Here is an 18,227-nt window from a genome sequence, read left to right as displayed (position 1 = left end):
TTTGGGAAATTGTGAAGTCCTGGGCAGTGAAAAATCCTAATCTTAACCCAAACATTAATCATAATTCTGACAACACAAGCCACGAGACAATGCTTTTTTATCGCAACTATGAAAACTAGCATGGTAAAATAACGTAGCCACTTCTTTGAAAAAGAAATATATATTAAAAACAGAATTAAATTGAGAAATTTGTTAATTGTGTCAGATTACTTAAAAGCAACAAATTGAAAAAAAATATGTTGTTGTATATAAACGTAACACAAAAAGCAAAGAAATATAATTATATATAATATATACATTACACCATGATTTCACAAGAAATACAAAAATCCTAGTCATAAAACTACAACAATCCAGTGCATACATACATCATGTATTGTATAATGCATTGAAGAAGCACCTAAGCAGACTATGCCTACTTTGAAACAAGAACTGAGAGCCTAGCAATGATAGAACAAACAAAAAAAACTTTTAAGAAAGTATACGGTACAATCCATTTTAGACATGATGTACGTTATTATAATACATGCACAGTTGCACACATATATACAGTATTAATATTGCATTGCTTTTCTCTCTCTGTAGGTATCATAGGCTAGCTGATACAGCCCTCGATGTACAATGATGTTCCAGTTTGATCGATCTTGTGCGTCTTGCCAAATTTTAGTAGGGTTTTTGAAATGTGGTTGATAATTGTGCATTGCTTTTAACTTACTGAAAACATTAACAGAATTGGTTGACAACAGCATAATATGTTTTAGTTATATATAATAACTTATCTAGGCTACTTCTTTTCACAATCACTTAAACTCTGTTTACCCCTCTTCATCATTACGGTATGTTAGTTAGCCTATAATATTAATGAATGTTATGGGCTATCCACGGTTCGTCTACCGCCTTAAGCTGGTTGCTGAAAAACACCATTCACCTCTACCAGACTATAAAAAATTGAGTGAGCGGCAAAGAGCAAAGAACTGACCACCTTACTCTTGTTAGTGTCAAAGGCTTAGAAGAATGAAAATTTTATCTTCTCTTCTCCTGATGATTGGATTTAAGTTCAGGACCCACCTTTACAGACAGATAGGATAAGCTAGAGACTAAATGACAGGATAACGCAAAATCACACACAGTACCGTACATACGGTACCTAGGCTAAAATATAAGATGTTGCAGTAGGTTGGTGTTTCAAGTTAATTATGTGGTAATAGGTTGCATTACTTTTTTTATTAGAGGTAGGGTCAATAATATTGAAAACTTAATAGCAATTAAATTCATACAGTTGAAAGATCAGGAAAATGATGGATTTTTCAAAACATTCAGCTTACAAAACGACTACGGTATGTAATACAATACACTATGTAGGCCTCCATCCATTAACTGCTTTAGTTCACAGCTAGCAAACATCAACTTTCTAAGTTGCTGGTGACGGCTATGACTAAGATTTAGCCTGGCTATTTTTTTTCTGCTAGTGTCATGCTAGGTTGCTACTATAGCCTACTGCTCACAGTGCTCAGCTAAGCAAGGAGCAAGCCAACATTCAACAATCAGGAATCGAAACTAGGTTTTTTTTTACTTTCAGGTTCAGCTGATTCTGAAGTGCTTTACCCACCTTTTTGAGTATTTTAAAGCGCGGGGACATTGTATTTTTCTGTAAAATATATATTTGTTTTTGTACCTGACATGACAAAATTATCATTTCTGTAGGGTGGCAATTAACTATGGTCGTTGTCTCCCTGTCTGTATGGGAACTTGTGCCACTTTTGAGTGTATAGGCTATAGAGCTTACATATTTCGACCATGTACTGTTCCTGGCAGACAAACCATTGATTGAACCAATACCAGATCACAACAAACTAATCAGATCACTCCCGTCACCCGTTCACCAGTTCGCATTGAAGAAAATGAAGATAACAAAAAAGAAATTTACTTTTTCTGGAAAGAGAGCTTTGGGCCTACTTGTGGTCAAAAATTGATTTACCATTTCTGATACAATATAAAATTCTAATCAATTTTTGTTTGTGCTTGCGCGTATTCCAGACATATATTGTATCGATGAGGAGTCTTTGAATCTAAAACTGTCTTTGAAATGTATCGCTAAAGCGCACATGCCAAAAGTAATAATAATAATGCTATGATTTTATTTGTTGTCGCTCTACAACAGCTTATGTCTTTTTGCGTAGGGTTCAATTTCAGTTTTGCATCAAGTTTACAATGTCATCACTCAGTCACATTATTACCTGACTTATTGTCACTGCGTCATGCGTTTATGATGCCGCTTTTTTGAAGCCTTCGGTATGACCCAACCTGAAATCGACCTCAGATGAGTCAGATCTACCAGCACCAGAGCCAAAGGCAAAACCACTCGGTCACTGAGCAGGTTACTGGTTAGCCTACATCCCAGGAGTTGAAGCAGCGTTGCTTGATTGCTGCTTATTCGCTTGTAGCTTCTTAGGTTATTCTTACACTTACACTTAGGTTATTCTTCACGTCACTTTCTGTGTTTATTGGCGTTGTGGAACTCGGAATACAACCAATCAATCAGTCACATTTTTTTGCCGCTGGAGCATCGGCATCCGCACGTAGGCTAGTCTAGCCTACGTCCCGTTTACTCACGGTTGTGTAACCTACCGTATCTCACCATTCAACCGCTGTTGTGCCTGAAATGTCTTAAGTAATGCGCTTGTAATCAAGATTACGGTTGCCTTCTAGGGTTCTCCTAAGCCGTTGTATCCTACCGTATCTATACAGTTCTGGTTTGCGTTCAGTTGAAGACGGTTTCCAGTCAAATTTTAATGTAGCCTAAGTATGAGTAGGTCGATCTTTGCCTTTCATCTGGTGATGTTTTGACGATGATAATATTTCTGTGAGTCAGCCTAAGTTGTTTTTGTTGAAGTTGTGCTAATTAAGTCTCACCAGGGTCATGTTAAACAGCTCCCGTATCCCGGCCGGGGGACCCACAGCTGATTAGGGGCCCACTCGGCACTCATTTTAGTTTGGTTAATGTGTTTTGACTGTTTAAAAAATAAAAGTCAGCTATAGAAGCTCGATATTCAATAGCTTTAGGAATTTAATCAACGAAATTGACAGTAACATAAATACATGATAATGTTCAATGGGATAGGTGAGCTTGGCGACTTTTACAAAGTTTTGAAATGTTTGGCGACATCTTCGTAACATAGAGTCGAAGATCATGCCGTTTATGAACTAGCAAGCGTTTCTTTGCTTTGAAAATATCAATGCCACAGCCGAAAACCCCTTTTCAACCATATAGCCTATGAAGTAGAAAACGACAAAATCCACATTCTAGCTTTTTTCCAGAGAAGCTCATATTTGCCAGCAACCTGGCACCAAAATAAATCGTATCGATCATTTCTGAATTTCACTTGACTCATCATCTGTTTGCATATCAATGAACTGCTCTTGAAGTTCCACTTCTTCTACATGTAGGTTCGGTAGAAAATGGTTGTAACACCCAGTTTGGAACATGGAAGTCCACGAGATCTGGAAAGCGAAGTTTCATGTCTTTATTAAACATGTCTAAATGTGAGCAGTATTTTTGCCGTTGTTCTTCTGTAATAACATTCTCGCTCAAATTGGGAAACTGAGTTAAGACATTTTGACTTGCACTTATCTTGTTGTTGACGTATTTTATCACAATATTCAGTGATTCATGCAGTTCAGGACTGAGATTAGGCTACGGGCAACCAAATGCTGACGGTGAATTACACAATGTATTGCAAGTCCAGGAATTGCTCTTTTCATCAGTGCAATGAACCCTCGATGCTTTCCAACCATTGCCGGAGCACCATCAGTTGCGCATTGTAGAATATTCTTCAGTGGAATCCCCTTCTCTTCGTAGAAGTTTTTCACTGCATTTAAGATGCTTGATGCCCGAATATCTGTAGGAAGACTGAGCGCAAAAATCATTTCTTCTTGTTCTCATATTATGAACAAAACGCACATATCCAAGCAGCAGCGATACATTGTCGGTCAAGGTGGAATCATCTATTTGCAGTAAATGGTTTGCGCGTTGGACTGTTGCTAGCGCGTTGGACTGTTATTGGTGGTTTGATAAATTCGCCCCCTTCGAGTGTTTTCGCCCCCGATCGCCCCCTTTGATTTTTTCGCCCCCCTGGCGCTCAAAATCGCCCTCAGGGGGGCGATTTCGCCCACTTTGAGAAACGCTGGCCTACATCGTTGTTAAGCTATCAGTTAAAAAACATGTTTAAACAAGCTATTTTGGTAATAGCTTGCATTAGTAAATTACCACAAACAAGGTAATATGTGTTCTGAATACTGCCGTCTTGGTTTTGCCAAAATTTCGTCAACCCATTGAGTGTGTACAAGAATGACCAGTTCCGGTATACTAACATCGTAGGCTAACTTCCATAAAAGGAAAAAGAGATTAACTCATCTACATTATGTCATGTATCAAATTGCATTAATTCAATGTTTGTCAGGTCTACTGCCACAAACATGCCTGAGAATGAAAAAGAAAGCGAAACAACGTAGGACTATGCAAAAAACATATGCTGCTGCCAAGCACAAACACTTAGTAATTTCAGCACAACCATGAACCCATTTTTACTAGTTTAATGTTTTTCAAGAGCACTATAATGAAACTAAGCTGCAAATTGTAAAAAATTTGCAACTTTTCCAGAAAAATATGAAAAAAAAACAAAAAACGAGTGTTTTTTTGGCCCAAGTTTTTTTTGAAAAAAAAACATGTTTTTTAAAAAAAAACGGTTCGTTTTTTTTGCATTTACATCTCTACATAAGAGCCCACTAGTGGATTTCGGGTTGGAGAGGCGAGGTGGTACTCACATAGCCCAGAGTTTCACCTTTTCCCTTGGACTTGAAACAAACTCGCCTATGAAGAATTGCGGACTCTGTGCTCGGATCATTCCCACCACTACAGTGCTCGGGATGTCGTCGTTATAGGCTAGCTTACTGACGGCTAGTTGAATCAAAACTTCTCTCCAAAATCAAGCGTAGCAATTACGCAATTGAAAATTAAATTGCCAATTAAACAGTTTGTGGGCATTTTTCTACACAACTAAACTTTATGCATGTGTTTTAATTTAGAAATAAAAAAAATAATACAAACAAGACGCTTTTGCACTGAGCGGAACCGCACCCAAGCCATATTTAAATACAAATAGATTAGCCTAGCCTTTTCAAGTCAAGTTTCAACATCATGGCAAAAATCTTTAAAGATCGAAAGCTCTCCAAAACCTTAAAAATTCGTTTGTTAAAATGCTTTATTTGGTCAATTTTGATGTACGGATGTGAAACCTAACGGCAAATACCCGAAAAAAGCTTGAAGCTGCAGAAATGTGGTTTTACCGAAGAATTCTTAAAATTCCATGGACAGCTTTTCGAACCAACAGAGTTCTCCAACATATGGGCCGGGAGCAGCAGATAATGAGATCTATAGAAATGCGGCAGCTGAAGTTCTTGGGTCACATCATAAGGAAAGGCGAACTTGAAGATTTAACATTAAGTGGAATAATACTAGGAAAACGGTCAAGAGGAGCTCAAAGATTCACATTTTTGCACAATTTTCAACCACACATCGAAAACCCTACTAAAATTTGGCAAGACGCACGAGATTGATCAAATTGGAACATCATTGTACATCGAGGGCTGTATCAGCCATGATACCTACAAAGAGAGAGGGCCTAGCCTATACTCAAAATTTTGCTGAAAAAAAGTAAATAGGCTTCCCAACAAAAATGGTCATGCTACGCCACTGCCAGCAAACTAGGCCAATAGTTGCAAAACTTTGCTGAATTTGATTTTTTTGAGAGTAGCCTATAACCTAAGTTTTAACTCCTGTAAGTTCCCTGTAGCCTATGTCATTTTTGCGTTTCTGTAAGTTGCTTCATATGTTTATTGCGGTTGTAGAAACTGCGTAGACCCCCTCCCTGGTAGGTTCTCTGTAAGTTATTTTTTGCGTTTCCTTATGACATATTCTATGTTTACTGCCATTTTAAAACTTGGAATGCTATTGAGTAATTATCCCATTCTTGCCGCCGGAACATTGTTGTCAAAACGCAGTTTTGCATCACGTTTGCGTTGCGCATCTACTACATTGCACCAATATGTGTTGTGATTATAGAATGCTTTGAGCGGCACATCTGCTGTAATCAGCAGACTTGGACAGCTAGATAATTCTAGTTCTCTAATTCGATAAATTAGAGCAAAATGTCGGTAATTCTAATCTAATTCAGTAAAAACTTGTTTGCTCTAGTTGTAGCTCTTATCCAATCTCCAGTTTTTCTAAAAATTTTAGTTTGTTCAACAGTATTTTTTGGCAAATGGAAGGATATTGCGCTCTTATCAACGTTATACACGTTATCAACTTACCGTCTAATCTCACTGCTCTGCATCCCCTTCAAGATCCTCGAGAGACTCATCAACATAATCTTGGACAGGTCTCTCACGTAAAGCCGGCACTTGGAGTCACTGCGCAAAAAACTATCTACAAGCGTCGCACTTTTGAGGCGATTGGCGGGTTCCGGCTGGGGAGCTGGTGCTAAAACTCTTCATACAGCTACCCTAGCCTTTGTTCATTCCACCGCTGAGTACTGCGCACCAGTCTGATGTCGTAGTTCTCACACCCACCAGATTGATACCGCCATCAACGACGCACTGCGTACTGTGACTGGATGCCTGCGTCCCACTCCGACGGACTGCCTACACATCCTAGCAGGCATCCAACCCGATGAGCTACGCCGTAAAGGAGCCACGATTTCTCTCGCTTGCCGCGCTCTGGACCCCGACCATCTCCTCCATGCAACATTCAAGCGACCACCACCTATAAAACAGCGGCTGAAATCAAGACGCCCCTTTGTGGCTGCCGCACAACAACTACTTAAAGGCATACTAAATGAAAATTTCAAACCGGAATTAAGCATTAAAATGAGTAAACTGAACACTCAAGAATACATTTCAAAAACAATTACCCAAAAAAAAATGTTTTCAATGGCGCTGGCAAGGCCCAAAGTCCAGTGTTTCATTTATTTTCATTTTTTTCAAAATGATCAAAACGTGCAAACACTGCTCGAGAATACGTAATAAAAGACAGCAATAACAAAAGCCACGTTACCACATCTGATGTTTTGAGCAAACTGTCTGCTGTTTTGATGTTGAGATGCGCTGTTTTGATGTACATACATACATACATAGCCTACAGTCAAATCGCCAGCAGTAACAATTATTGCGTGATCGGTTGATTGCTAGTCTTTTGTTACGTAGACTGTACAGTCGCACGCTTCGTTGCTCAGGCCCAATCTCATTTTGAAAGCTCTGACAAAAGCACGCGCACAATGGTGGTCAGACCGCAATGGAGCAAAATTTTATTGAAAGTTGTTTTATGGTAGCATGTTAAACACAAAGAACGTGAAAAATCGCCAAGTCAGGTTTTTCCTTTAGTACCCCTTTAAGAACGCAGAAGAACTTGGTTTAAGTGCGGCACACTGGACGAACCACATGTGAAACACGGAGTGGCAAAACCACACCTCCACGCTCCGTGACTTCATACCCGACGCCGATCCCCGTCTACCGGGGATGTCCCTCGCAAGGCTTGCGTGGGTCAGGCTTAACCGCCTGCTAACTGGCGTCGGCCGCTTTCGTTCGGACATGCACAAGTGAAGCCTGGCTCCTTCATGAGAATGCGAGTGTGGTTCCACGGAACAGACCGCAGACCATGTCATCCACCACTGCCTAACCCACCGGCCTCCACACGGTGCGCATGGTCTGAGGGTCCTGGACGCTGAGACTGCTGAGTGGCTGATGATTTCCTGCCTTCCAATCTAGCCTGGAAAGATCTGCTCATACGCCGATGAACGTTATACAAAAAAAAATGCAATAAAACGATCAAGATCAAAGTGTCATTCCATCCTTTGATCAGCAAAGTCATGAAAATTTCGATTAGTTCATCGATTCACTGACGTTACAATGTAGATTATGAGGTAGCTAAGTGACGTATTAATCAATGGTGCTGTCCAGTGGCATAGCAAAAGGATAAGATCATGTTTTCTTTGGCATTTTTCGGATTACTACATTTTACTGTATTACTGCATTTTCTGAGAAAATTGCGGGCCCCCTAATTTGCGAGCCCTGTGCGATCGCACGGTTTGCACACCCCAAAGACCGGCACTGGCTGTAAGCTACCTTACGTTTGACGGTAATTTTGTGTTGTTCAACTTCATGCTGCAAAACTTGCAATACTAGATTTTGTAATAACGGTCTATGTTAAATTATAATCTTAATTTCAACTGTTCTCTTTGTTATTCAATTTGTGTGGGAGAGAATGTGCTGTAGGCTACTGTAATTGAACACGTGCCTGAATGCCTGAAGCCGACGTGTCGATTCCATTGTTCGCTGATGGTAAAACTACGCTTCTGTTTGCAGTTTCAGTTTGTGCAGTTTATAGTGAAGATGTTGGTTTAGCTGGTTTGGTCTTGACTTTGAATTGTCTTGTAGTGTGGTTGTTTATTTGTTTGCAGATTTGAGTAGCCTATTAAGTTTAATAAAGCAAAATTATGGTTACAACAAGATACAATCACTCGAGAGTAATGCGATTACATCACAAAACATAGTTTGGCCTGAGACTTCTCCCCAATAGTCAAGACAAGAAGATAGAACAATAGACTCAAAATAAAATGGAACAAAGGCATAATTGTGCTTTGGCATGGGGTTCCCCCCACAGCCCAGCGAGCAATAATGAAACGAAAAATACTGTAAATGACCAAATTATATACGCACAATAAGGGAAGTTGCGAAGAATTAATTACTCACTAAACGGATTAAAATTGCAGCATAAACTTCAACCACAAAAGTTAGCCAATATATTTTCAAAATTTTGAAAAATAAGTCATGGCCCGATGCTTCCACTGGGTATGCCACTCGGTAGGCTATCGGTAACAACACGATTACTATTTCAAACACCCCGTGTATGACATGCGACAACGCTACACAATTTAACAATTGAGAAAGCTAAATAACAATCAAGAGGAACAAAGTGTCGCAATGATTTCAGCAAAGAGTTCAGAATTTTCCTTCAAATACATTTTAGCTGTCCACATTAAATCAAGGAGCTTTTTGTCGCTTACTTCATCCAGAGGAACATCCTCTTTCATGGCTGGATTTAACCTAAAATAACTGGTTTCCATCATTTCACACCTGAATAAAAGAAAACACTTAGAATGATTTTCATTTTTCTGTCTTGCTCTAGTAAGTAAAAAGACAATGGCGTGGTTAAGATACAGTAGTCAATCGAATACTGCACGGTTCGTAAAACAATCGAAATCAAATATTGTAATTTTTTTTCTTCTCCAGCAGACAAACAAGTAGTTATTGTATATAATAGGCTATGATGAAAGTTGATTGCCCACAACTTATTGCGGTACACGACTTAATGCCGTGGATCAAATTCTGTGAACACGAATGACGCGATTTCTAGGCCGCAAGGCTCGAATGACGCAAGACATGAATGACGCAAGACATGAATGACGCAAGACATGAATGATGTATGACCTGAATGCCGCAAGACCCTAATGCTGCAATGCATGAATGATGCGAGATTTGATTATTTCGTACTACAAGTAATTGTTCTTTTGAATAGCCTACAGTAGTAATTTCATTTGTCACCATAGCAATTTCAATTTTCATTTTTTATACAAATAAAAATATAAAATTTATTTTTAGCATTAAACAAAATAAAAATTGGACAATGGACATGGTGTCACGATTTCTTTCTATCTCTTACCAGGAAAATAACTTGGAAAGGTTCAATGACGTAGTTTAATGAGTTATAACCGAAAAGTAGTCAATTAAATGTCGAATAGTTCTACTAGTGAAATGATATGCATGAAAACGCTTGAAGGACTCCAACGAATGGTTCACCACTTCCAGCAATTAATCAAAGTAACAGTAAACAGCAATAGATTCTAACGCTTGCGGCTTTTGATTGAGTTTAACGTGATCCACTCACAGCTTCTCATACGATTCTAATTTCAATCAGAAATTATATTCGCATCAACTTTGCTTTACTCGTATTCAATACTTCAACTCTCGATCAACAATAATCTTTGCGTCTATTAACGACTGCTACTACTACAACAATGATCTCTCATCACCAACTCATCATAATAATCGACTCCCATAATAATCATTACGCAAGTTACACCACTATTTATAGAAGGTTTTTCGGTATAGTAACTTCGAGAAGGTTACGTAATGTTACATCATAGGACTCATGGTTCTGTCAAGTCGCACTAAATCGTAAACAAGCCGAAGTTTCTAGATTGTCACGTAGGGAAAATGATTCTAGAAAACGCATTGCATAATAATGATTTCGCAATCAGAGATCCATTGGTAAACATCCTTGTGACATCTTGACAAACGATATTTGGTGATTGAGAAAACAACAGAATGTACGAGGTTCGCATCTTACAGAATGGTCCAGAACTACGTTACATAACAAAGATTCGCAATCAAAGGTTACTTCAGGTCATAACCGATAATAACACATCGCACCAGAATTTTACAATCAAAACAACACGCTCGTTGAAGACACAAGCAGTCCATCGCGAGGCCTTGCACATTGATTGTGACACATGGTTATTTTTCACTAAAACTAACATTTTTCATTCTTTTTTATTTCTTTATTTTTGCTGCCTAGGAGTTGCGTCATTTGTGTTCGAGTTATTCAGACCACGGCATGACCTCGTGTATCCAACTTTATTACCCTTATTGAAATAGAATCAAATTAAGTCTCTATGATCTTAAAACACAATTAAACGGAACACAAATAAACGAACTTCAAATATGATAAAAAAAATTCTAACTAAGCAATTTTAAGTCGTCGAACACATAATAAAAAAAATAATAGTTTTAAAAACATTTTTCTATTGTAGCATGTGTTGTTAGACGAAAAGGACTGGTGGGATTTGAAACATACTTTTGTGCTACTATGGTCGCCTCAAGCTAATGTAAAAAAGTTACAGTACAAACAACAAGTAACAATAAATAATTTTGTTTTTCTCTACTCCACCAACGTATGCTCAGATCGTTTCACTTTGGACCAACTAAATCACCAATATAATCATGCAAGGGATAGAGCTATTTAACCCCGTGTGTTAGGCCATAGATTAGGAAAAACAAATAGCCTAATGTAGGCCTAATGCACATGAAAGTAAATCAATCACCATGCCCTTGCTCTTTCAACAACATGTCCGTTGCTTTCAGAAGTAACTTCAATAATCATTTGGCTGAGTTCAATACCAGCTTTTACAGCTTCCATAACCTCCTTCACATTCTTTGGCCGATGGATATCCACCGATCTAAAACAGATTAGTTTGATATATAGGTAAGCAGATGCCTTTTCTTGAAATATTGCCAAATACAGGGACAGATCCAGTAAATAACCTCAAGGGATGGGGGCGATTTCAACAAAACACAATGTTGTGTACATTGTGTAGGTCTACGTTAATCCAACCTTGCAAATAAAAGAAGTTGCTTTTTCGTGTTTTAGGTAAGCGATTGCTACAATCGCCTATTTCTGGATCCGCCACTGGATAAATAAGAGGCTAGTATAGCCTATAGCCAAAATTTCACTTGCTAAGCAAATTATATGTTGAAACATTTTACTTCCAATTAATCCAGTTCAGCTGGCATAGCATCCGCATTTTAACAGTATCAGAGAAGGAAACTTACGTCTTCGTTTACAAAACATTTAAAGAATCGGAATTGTAACGATTAAAAAGGAAGAAAAGCAAGGCTAAAACAAGGAGACACTATATAAAAACCTGCTTAAAAATAGTTTCATCAGGATAAACAGCATATATTTATGTAGGCTAAGTATCAGCCTACCCAGCAGGTTTCTTCTTCATGTATCCGGTCCCAATAGAAAGAACAACATCAATTTTCTTTCTTTGATCTTCAGAAGATGCTTTATTGTATCGTTGAATTTCACTCATAGTATCAAGAGTGGGGTTGTTGGCTAGCAAACCACCATCAACAAATCCTTCTTTAGGCCTGAAATACGTTGGGGCAGCTACACTACAACAAGCAGCCTTCCATAAAGGCATTTCAATACATGGAAGCTTTTTCAACAACAAGTCGTAATCTTCTTTGCTTACGTCATCAGAAATCTCGTCTTTTTCTGTGGAGTTAAAATTAGTTGTGTCATAATTTTTAAAAAAGTGCAACTGAACTGGTTTTCGATCTGCTTTGACTGAGGCTATCAAAATTTTTGGACCGTTGCTTAAACTTTCCATTGTATCTTCAATTCCAAACTCGTCAATCAAAAATCCATTTATGTCATAAGGTCTTGTCCCAACAAAAAGTTCACTTTTCAAACGGAAATACAGTCTCTGAACATAACTTGCACTTTTACCTTGTGCTAAGCATAATGCCATGACACCTCCAGCACTTGTACCTGCTATCCAATCAAATATATCTTTTGCTTTCTCGCCACAACATTTTTCTATTTCAATTAATATTTGAGCGATAATCAGGGCTCTGATTCCTCCACCATCCAAACACAAAACTTTGAATCCTTTTTTTGATGCAGCAGGCTTGTGCTTTTTGTCACGACAAATCTCATTCACTTTAGATGTGAAGCAGGTTTGACTTTCTGAATCTAAAAGTTCTAAAATCACTTTCTTGTTTGTCATGCTACTTTTTTTAGCCAGAGATATGGGAGTGTCTCCATTGTTGTTCTTAACTGAATGTTCAGCTCCAAACAACAAAAGCATTTTAACAAGAATGGCTTGGTCATGCATGACTGAAAGATGTAGCGGGGTGTTCCCATTATGGTCTGTGTCATTTAAAGGAGCATTTTCAATAACCCTTGTGACGACTTCATCAATTCGACCACTTGATATCAAACACTGAATGGATGCATCTGAATCCTTCTTTGTGTCTTTCTCATTAAGTTGATGAAACAATTTTTTAACCTTATCCCTTTTTTTTCCTACATTTATAGGAATATTGGAGTCCAGTAGACCAGAAGGATGTGGAACCGATCTTAACAATGCATCTGCTGCCTTGTGTGCTTTATGTTTCAATGCATAATGGATCGGTAGTAGAATGCTAACGGAATAGAACGGATCAGCACCTTTTTTGACAAGAATTTTGCACATCTGAGGTAGATTGCATCTGCAGGCTACATGTAACGCTGTTTCTCCTTTATTGTTTTCCATATTTAAAACCCTCTCATCTGCAGCCGAAGAAATCGTTTCTACTACATTATTTGACACATATTCCACTGCGAGATGTAATGGAGTGTTTCCACAACTGTCACGTTTGCTCAGATCTGCACCACCTGCAACGAGGGATGCAGCTATTTCTTGCATTTTGTATCGACTCGCCACATGGAGTGGCGTATAAAAATCTTCACACTGCTGACTGTTAATCAATTCAGACAAAGGACCATCTCTGCTGTAGATGTTTTTGATTCCTGCTGCCACTGCAATGTGCGCTGGAGACCAGTTTTTCTTAGTTCTTATCAAATCACACAAAGTTTGTAAATTAACACTATTGAAATAGTCCGAGCTGCTTGCACAAAAAAGCACAGAAAGTTTATCAGAGAGTTCTGTGAATAATCCTTTAGCCTCACTTCCTTTGGTTGCAGGAAGATGAAATATTCTGAAGAGTTTATGCTGGAGCAGTGAATTTGTAAAGATGACGTCATACCAACCGTTGATGAAGTAAAGAGACAACATCTCAGATGACGATATCAAGCATTGTTCAGGATAAAAGGCATCAACTAACTCTAACACGTCATACTCACTGCCGTTTTCAAATCCCATGTTGACTATGTTTAAATACTTATTTTTGTTCCTGCATAAAAAATTATGGTTAAACTTACGTGTACTTTTGCAGTTGAAGCCATATTTTTTGTGTCGTATAAACTGAAAGCAATAGTTGCTATCAAAGTGTTTACAACTGTCCTCGCGGTTGGTTATGCTTGGTTTGGTAATACAAATTTCTCAAAAAATTAAGTGACTTGCGTTCTTCTGGTAACTATAGGCTACTAGGTTTCCTCTTTTTGTTAAGGGTGATACCTAGCTTTTAGCCTATAACCGACGTTTTGTCAGTCAGCACAACTGACTTCAACAATGGGGCTGCAACAAGCAAACACAACCTGTTCAGCAACAAATGGCACAACACAAAAACATACTGACAAAATGAATTGTTTGATTTTTTTTTTGTTTTTTTTCATATCTTTATCCTGCATTACGGGAAAGCGGACTTGAGCGCTATGTACCGGTGTACGCCTTATGACGTACACCTGACCCACGCTGCAGCTGACTGCAATGTCTGTTTCCGGTTATCTACTCTACTTATGACTTAAATTTGGTACTACCTATTACTCGAAATCGATTACTGTGGGTAGAAGCAATTATCGTAAAGTTTCTTGCCCAGATAAACAACAGCAAGTGCGGGTGGCTGGAGTCGAACGTGCAGGCTCTCGACTGCGAACCCAACGCGCTAACCACTCGACCACTGCTGCCGAAAAGTAGAAAATAAATGAAATGAACAAAATGAATGAATTAACATGAACAGCTTCACTCTGTTTTTATAAATTGCTTGCTCAGTTAATTTTAGTTATAATTTTGTTTGGTAAAACGAAGAAACCGTCAGATCAAACGATAGGCTACGTAGGCTATTATGATGGAATAATTCACAAGCAACAATAAGTGGAAACTTCTCTCTGTCAGCTTTGGTAATAGTGCAATCCCAGCAGTTTAAAGCCTTTGCAAATGCAAAACTCTTGGGATTACGGTCAGAATAAGAATTCTGAAAATTAAAATAGTCAATAAAGTCAGTTTATTATTACCATTAACTTAAATTGTTTAAAAACCAGATTCTACTTGCGATTTCACGCCGAATCAATCAAGCGCAAACTTATTCAAATAGATCAGAAATTGTCTTTAAAAACACCCTGCCCTCTATTTCGTAGCCTACCTACCAAAATAATCATAAAGCGTTCCCTTGGATAAATAAATTAGTTTACACAATATTGTTGCTTGGGCTGTCTGAGAAGTTTTTGATCGCAATGAAAGTCTTAAGCAGAGTTTAAATAACATAAAAATGCTTTAAAAAATATTTTTTTGTCATCAAAATCTTTGTCAAATCTTCTTTACAATTTTTCATAATTATTCAAAACTCGATCAAAACCTGGCATTTGCAACAGAGAAATTCGAAAACCAAAGAACCGTTAACACTTTCGTACCGGTAACCTTAACCTTTACAAGGTTGGGCTCCTGGAGTCTTGCTCAGTTTGGGGGGGGGGCTGTCGATTCTTCTTATGCTTTAGGGGTGATATCTCTGTTATTTTTTAAGGCACGGTTTCAAAATTTGGGATTCACTTTGTAAAATTATTCACGCTGAGCATATCTGAAAATTAAAACTATGTGAATTTTAAAACTGCTCATATAGGCTACGTTGAAATGTTGAGGTGACTTATGACTGTAATTGTAGCGTGAGTTTACACATTATTTTTTAAGAGAGTAATGATAACATGCATTGCAATTTGCAATGTTGTGATTAAAACTTTTTTACATAATTTTACATAGGCTACAGCCAATTCTCTTCACGCTGTGAAACAGTTAGGATTAACGAGACATGGGCCAAATTAATTGCTTTCATCCAGCTGGTGGGAAAATGTTTAACAATAGAATATGAAATATTTCAGAGGATGTGCTGAGAAATGCCTTATATCTCTCAATATATAACCTTCATTTGCTCAAAATTTCAGCTCAATAGAGGAGTATAAAAGTTAGGAAAAGTCAAGAAATCTCGTAGTCGCAGCCTCAGTGGTTTTAGAGATACAACTGTTGATACAAAAAAGTTGAATTAACAGCCCCCCCCCAACCATCAAAGGGATAATTTTTAATACTTCAGAGGCATAGCTTGAAATAACTGTCAAGGTCAAATTTTATCAAAGGCTTTTATATTTATGGTATTCTTCTTTGAAATTAGTAGGCTTAATGCTGTTTTTCTATGGATATCAATCATCATAAAAAATACCAACTTTTAACCTTGTAGTTTGCTTACTCTCTGTCCTGTGGTATTTTTACTAATACTGGGTCCACTTATGCATTTCTACTAACCATTCATTCTAAAAAATAGTTTTGTTGACGAATAGGCCTAATGCTAACAGCACGTAGATTAATGTAGTTAGTCTAATTAACATGACATCAAACGGTGCTGGATAACCTATACAGAAAGCTTGCAAAAATTAACCTTTCATTTAAAAGACCATAATGTAAGTTTGTTTGGGGTTAAGAAGGTTAACCAATCATTACCAATGATCTGCTCCGTGACAAGAGACACGACATTGCCTATAGCCTACGTCACAACGGTACCGCCATAACAGGAAGCAATGTAGCCTTAAAGTTTGAACAGACCATGAGATAAAACTTTCCAATTAACTGCCATCATATAGCCAGAAATAAAACCACGTTTAGGCCTATTTGAAACTGTTTCTACAATTTATTTGATGAAAGCAATGGTTCAAACATTGTTGCCCTGCCTTTCAATTACACTTTGCAATTGGTTTTGTACCGTAGGCTACATTTCAAAGATAATAAGAAAAACAGTTTTTTATAGATATGCCTGTCGAGTTGTTTTTCCCTTCAAAATTCAATGATTTTATCTGAAATAGTTTAAAAGTAAACGTATTAATCTGCATGTTCATGCAAATGTTCTCTGTAAAATAAAGTTATGAACACGGTCAGATAATCAAAGAATGTTTACTGGAAGCATTCAATTCAATTTGTTTTTCTTTGTCAGAATGCAAAAGAAATGAAATTGTAAAAAAAGAAATAAACACAGTAATAAAACCAGCAAAAGGAAAAGGTGGCAAAACCATAATGGTTTAAGACGTGCATGAAAAGATCTAATTCTACGGTATATGCATCAATAAATATATTTGGCAACTCTGATGTAGTTATTTCTTGAATTTACAACACTGACGGTTGGTTTGTGGCTAAAAACACTAACACTGCATTTTTTGTTAATGTCACTGTTGACCAGCACCTTACAGGTTTCGTAGCAACTAGTGCGAGAAACGATAATTGTCCTGATGAACACCCAAACTTTTCAGTATTCACCTTACAGGTTGGTTACCGCAACGCAGTATTATTTTTGAGCTGTCACACCTGGTTTCTGGTACGACAGTCTCTTCCATACTTTCATGTACCTTGTGAACAACAAAAGAATCAGTTAACCATCGTCTATTTATTGCAAAAATGCTTAAAGGGCTCATATTCTTCGTTCCTCCATTTCTTGACACCTAGCATAAACGCAACATGGCAGTCGCTGTGATCTGCAACTTGCAAAACATAAACTCCACAATTATATCTGTATATCTCGTATGACAACGCAATGATACGGTGGATCTGCAACCTCATACCACAAGAGAACCAGTACACCAGCTCAGACGCACTACTCGTTAGGCTGGGCTTGGAAAGATTGAAGATGTCCTTCGATTCAACCGTCTCTGCTGGTTTGGACATGTTGAAAGGAGCAGCGGATGGATAAATCAATGCCGAGATGTGCCAGTTGCTAGTACAAAGAAGCCTGGACGTTAGGGTGCCACAGGCGCCCATCAAAAATTAAAATTGCCTCCGATACACCTGAACTTTTTTTTATATGTGACACTTAGTAAAAAAAGCATATGTGAGAAATTTCAATAAGTTTTGATAAAATTTGGACGTCCAGATTAAGTTTAAAGTTGTTAAAGGTAAATTTTTACAATTTTAATAGTAAAACCCTTTCTAGATCATCAAAACTCAGACATTTCTTCTCAGTTACGGAGTATTTGAACTTCGAACACTTTCTGGTGAACTTACTTACTAATTTACAATCGTACAGACCATGTGTCAATTGTATATGTTCAACAATTTATGAAAAATGCCTAAAAATATGAGGTTTCATGCATTATAAAAAAGGATCCATGTAAAGAAAATGCCTATTGAGATGAAATTACTACAGCATTTGAAGAATCAAAAGTACATTCATTAACTAATCGTTTTTGTTTATTGAAAACTTTTTGGCCTTTGAAGATCAAAATCTCAGCTATGTTTGTACGGAACTTGGACTCAAAAACAAAAATTTGGATCTTTACACACTAAACATAGTCAATAAAAACGTAACACAGAAAGATAAACACAAAGCACAATGCTTAGAGTCCAGACATCCACTAC

At 37.7% G+C, this 18,227-nt stretch overlaps 1 protein-coding gene across 1 annotated transcript; it reads right to left on the bottom strand.

Moving 5' to 3' along the window:
- Positions 1–8,300: 8,300 nt before the first annotated feature.
- LOC145767497 (85/88 kDa calcium-independent phospholipase A2-like) lies at positions 8,301–12,691 on the bottom strand. Its single transcript, XM_082579331.1, has 3 exons — positions 11,881–12,691; positions 11,217–11,351; positions 8,301–9,189 (listed from the first exon to the last, which is right to left on the bottom strand). Exons 1-3 carry the CDS (start codon positions 12,684–12,686, stop codon positions 9,015–9,017), a joined length of 1,116 nt encoding a protein of 371 aa, XP_082435457.1. The 5' UTR covers positions 12,687–12,691; the 3' UTR covers positions 8,301–9,014.
- Between the last annotated feature and the right edge of the window lie 5,536 nt (positions 12,692–18,227).

The sequence above is a fragment of the Aplidium turbinatum genome, chromosome 3, assembly GCF_918807975.1.
Source record: "Aplidium turbinatum chromosome 3, kaAplTurb1.1, whole genome shotgun sequence".
In the NCBI taxonomy this organism is placed as follows: domain Eukaryota; kingdom Metazoa; phylum Chordata; class Ascidiacea; order Aplousobranchia; family Polyclinidae; genus Aplidium; species Aplidium turbinatum.
This window is presented reverse-complemented; position numbering and strand designations above follow the sequence as displayed.

Bases quoted from the DNA above. Each gene is read 5' to 3' on its own strand.
- LOC145767497 (XM_082579331.1), bottom strand. From the start codon at position 12,686: ATGACAAACAAGAAAGTGATTTTAGAACTTTTAGATTCAGAAAGTCAA. The intron at 11,352-11,880 runs GTAGGCTGATAC...AATCTGTTTTAG, and splicing joins ATGAAGAAGAAACCTGCTGG to ATCGGTGGATATCCATCGGC. The intron at 9,190-11,216 runs GTGATTGATTTA...TCTTTTATTCAG, and splicing joins GTTGAAAGAGCAAGGGCATG to GTGTGAAATGATGGAAACCA.